This window comes from Parasteatoda tepidariorum, chromosome X1, assembly GCF_043381705.1.
Source record: "Parasteatoda tepidariorum isolate YZ-2023 chromosome X1, CAS_Ptep_4.0, whole genome shotgun sequence".
NCBI classification, from domain to species: domain Eukaryota; kingdom Metazoa; phylum Arthropoda; class Arachnida; order Araneae; family Theridiidae; genus Parasteatoda; species Parasteatoda tepidariorum.
In genome coordinates, this window is record NC_092214.1 from 69351317 (window position 1) to 69355875 (window position 4559).

Consider the following 4559-nt stretch of genomic DNA (forward strand, 5'->3'; position numbering starts at 1 on the left):
TAGATTTTATTATAAATCTATGGAACTTAATAAATAAAATATTGAAAAATAATTGTAAATAAATTAGATATTTTATGAAATTTATTTAATTTAGTAAATAAATACCCTAATAAGAGATGTCTCAATAATAATCCGCATTATTATCTGAACTCTGAAAAGAATTTCCAACGTTTTCCAAATTATTTTCACATTTATTTAAATAGGATTGGCTTGAATTAAACTAAGCAATAATAAAAAAGAGATTCGTTGATTTTCGAAAATAAAACAAATTAATAAGGTACATTTCTTTCTCCAAAATGATATTTGGTAAAATATATTCGTTTCATAAAATGATTTAATATAGATACCAATTAGTTTAGTTGCTACAGGCGAAGAAACATCACGACATATATAAAAGAATACAGAGTAAAAAAAGAATGGTGTATAGTTGATAATTTTGGTGTAGAGGTAAACTAAATTTTCTAACAAAGCATGTAGTTAGAATACTTTTTTCTTTTCACTATAGTTTTATTAATTCATTATTAGTTTGTTTGTTTACTGACATTGCATTGCAAAAATTAGTTTCTTTGTTTACTGACAGTGCTTTGTCTACTGAGATTGTTTGTTGACATTCATTGCAAAAAATATTTCATTTAAAAAACAAGCACATATTTAGTAATATATTTCCACTAATTATTTCAATCAGTTGTTATTTTGTCAGTTTTATATAATTTTTTGGCACGATAACTATAGTTATGCTCTTAAAAATGTTTTTAGTTTACCTCAACATCAAAAATGATGGCAATTAGATACCAAATTTTTTCATAATGTATGATTTGAAATATTCAAACCTGTTTTTGGGTAAAAATGACAGTTAATGAAAATTATGGATGGTCACTTTTTATCACTTCATATTCATCCTGGTTATTTATTTGTTGTTTTGCCCTGGTGTTTGCGTAAAGTATAATATACTAGACCTGAAAATAACCACTCGCCATTTGGGGATTCAAAAATAAAATAAAAAAATAAAATAAATAAATAAAGTAAAATTAAATAAATAAATAAACAAATAAATAAATAAATAAAGTAAAATTAAATAAAATAAAATTAAATTGAAAAATTGAAATAAAATAAATTAAATTTAACTTTAAAATGAAATTAAAATAAAATAAAGTAAAATTAAATTAAATAAAAAAATTGAATAAATAAATAAGATAAAAAAGAACATGGTCACTTACATTAAATAAACTACCAGTCACTTTTTCCCATCGTTATTTTTTTATTTTATAAAAATCGTTTAATGATAAAAAGTACATCAACCGATATGTATACTAGGTCCAGTAAAGTGCCACCTCTCGGTATAAATTTGCCCGGTATGCCCTATATCACTGTTTTTTTGAGGTCAAGTGCCACTGCCCAGTATGCATTTAACTGGTACAAATCGGATATAACAAATATTTCGGACATTCACCAAAGCGACTATGTGATTCTTGACTTCACCGGTGAAAATCGACATTTTCTTTATTTTGGTTATTCTCGGTAACAACATTAAATGTATGTTCTCCTCCTCAAATATTTTTGAATAAAGTTCTTTAAAGCCAGTACGTTTAACTAAATTTTGTCACATATTTATATTACTTTTATTTTTGAAATAATTTATTATTGCCGTAGATTATTTCTAATATGATTTTTAAAAAAAGAAATATTACTTAAAATACTACAAAAGAAAAAAGTTTTCAAAAAGTGATTATTAAATGAAAAGGACTTATCGATATCGGTCATCGACTTATTAGGAATGATGAAAAAGTGGCTATTAAGTTAAAAGAGTCTACCCATCACTGGCTACTAATTGAAAATTAAAATTTCAGGTCTATATATACTTAGAGAAAGTTTTACAAAAGTGGTACAAACTACACTCTCAGAAAAATCGGTTCAACCACTTACCATAAATGAGTTTATATTTCTTGCAATTTTAATAAGGTGTTAAATTAAACCACTTTTTCGTTCAAGTTGGACCATAGTATTGTGAAATGAACTATAAGAAGCGTGATAATATGGTGCAAATTAGCACCATATGAAGTTTACAGAAAATTTGAACGATTTTATGGCTCAATTTAACACTATTTTAAAGTTGCAGGAAAATTGGATGATATTATGTTTCAACTCCTGTCAAAATTTTCAGCAGTGTACTTGGATCTGTTTTCAAATTATAAAAACAGAGGATGAATTAAAAAAAAAAGTTCTTTAGATTCGGTCCCTTTTTGAATAAGCGGTTTACATTTCAAAAGAAAAGTGGGTAGTTTTACAAGCTATCCAAAGGCGTGGGAGCTGACACCTGGTACATCGCACCCTCCGGAAAACAGCTGATACAACCCCATGGGCAACATCGCATCATCAGGTGAAATACTGATTTCACTGCCATACTCTTCATTTGAGCGGGAAAGACAACCTGCTGAAGATACGCAATTCAAACTATGAGATTTGCCAGCTGAATATTGGGACTAAAGTTTTTGTCGCATGCCTATTTTTGACGTTGAATTCACGACTCTTTTTGAGTTTTGCTTATAATGTATAAAACTTTATACTACTGATAAAAAACTTTTTTTTCCATCAATAAATTATAAAATAATTACGCATGGCGTTAAGTGGAATAATAGAAAATATTTGAGAATGGTAAAAAATAGTTGCATTAAATACGTTCTTGGTCTACGAGATACAGTGAAAACTATTTATCAAATCCTTAAGTGAAGATAATTTTCCTGCAGTCTTATATAGAAAGTATATGCCTATATTTTTACTTGAAATGAATTATGAGTACATCTGTGCTAGCTGTTTATGATATACCTGAAGGAACCTGTTCTTTACCTGGTGTTGGGAATATTAATATGATAAGACTTTTAGAAAAATCGACAAATACAACTTTTTATCATGTAAGTAAAATAATGTATTCTTTAAATTTATTTTTCATCATTGAACTACTTTAAAAATTATTATAGTACGCAGTGTTTTTTAAATGATTATGTATTTTTTTCATTATTTATTTTGTTTTCCTTGAATTTTAAACTAAAAATAGTTTGAAAAAATGAAGATGGATACCAGATTGCTCAATATCGGGTAGTTTATTTATAGGTCAGAAAGGCGGAGAAGGAAATTTTAAGAATTTGGGAAGTACCAACAAGGAAACAATATCAGGGAACAGTTTGATGCAAGAATTTTAATTTTTGAAAAGGGCTGGCTTATAAAAAAAATTTCTTCAAGTTCATAGTTGAGTTATTAAAAATTTTTGCATTTTAAGCCGTTTACACTAAAAACCGAGTTTCAACTATTTTATTTTAGATAAGAGCTTCTTATGTTTTGACAATAATTTTAAAACGTATCGGAAAAACTTTTGAGAACAATCTCTCTTTTATTTTTCCGATTTTAATTTAATATATATATATGGGTGATTCTTTTTAACATGACAATTCGGACCAAAAAATTTCCTCAAATTTAAAGTCTTCAAAATAATTTGAAATTTTTTTTGTATACTTCTTTAGTTACACTTATCTTACAGACTGCAGTGTAGTTTATTGACATTTGCTCGAGAAAAAAAATAAAATAGAAATTCACCAAATCTTGAATGCCAGGAAAATGACATATTAGCTTAGAAGTTAAAAAAACAGTCATTTTAAGTTAATAGTAAGTAACTCAACTTAAACCTTTATGTTAGATGGACAATAAATTGCTTAAATTAATTATTTTTATCCGCTGTAGTAAGAAACAAAAATTTTTTTGTTGCTGATACGTACAGAATAAAATTGTGCATAATAATCAATCATTAAATGAATAAATAATTTTGATTACATCCAAGCATATTACAATCATACGTAAACTTGGTATTAGATTAATATTTGCTTTCCCTCCTTACAGTATTAGCTGTTAAAAAAATTTCTGGTAACACTTCAATGTCCTGGCATTCATAAGCCAGGATGACAAATTCGCCATTTTATAGAATATAACTTTACTTTAATTTCATATTTTGGCCTAAGACGTTTATATTCGGTAGAAAACAACAGGATTTCTTAAAATAACTCAGAAAAATCTATGTAGTTCATGTTATAAATGATTTCAAGAAGCCAGGAAAATGACAACACAAAAACCTACTCACCTTGAAAAATTTTTTGAAATAGATTTTGAACCAGAAAACTGGTTCTTTATTCAAGCAACAAGACATGTTCATATATAAGGGTATCTAATCAATCTATTAATATAAGATATTGATTGCTGGCTCTATCTATTTTGGTTATAACCCACTAAATAAAAGAAGCCAGGAAAATAACAGATTTTCTTGGGACAAACAAATTATTGACAGAAAAAATTATTTTAAACGAAGTTTTTGTAAATAATACCCTCTGCGTATATTCTAGAAATGCTTACATAGGATAAGATTAAAAAAATTAGATTTTGAAAAATGTATGGGAAGTTTTGAAGCTAGTTATTATTGGAAATATTGTTTGGGACATGCCAGGAAAATGACATTTTGATATTCAATTAAATTTTTTAAGTATACAAAACAGTCAATGCTAGTGCAAAGTCATTTT

At 26.8% G+C, this 4559-nt stretch overlaps 1 protein-coding gene across 1 annotated transcript in view; it reads left to right on the plus strand.

Moving 5' to 3' along the window:
* Positions 1 to 2707: 2707 nt before the first annotated feature.
* The window catches only part of LOC107451002 (PR/SET domain 13), an 8691-nt gene continuing 6839 nt past the window's right edge, over positions 2708 to 4559 (plus strand). The window contains exon 1 of the mRNA XM_071187629.1: positions 2708 to 2909. Within this exon, the coding sequence (XP_071043730.1) occupies positions 2790 to 2909 (120 nt within the window). The 5' untranslated portion in view covers positions 2708 to 2789. The remainder of the gene's footprint in view (positions 2910 to 4559) is intronic.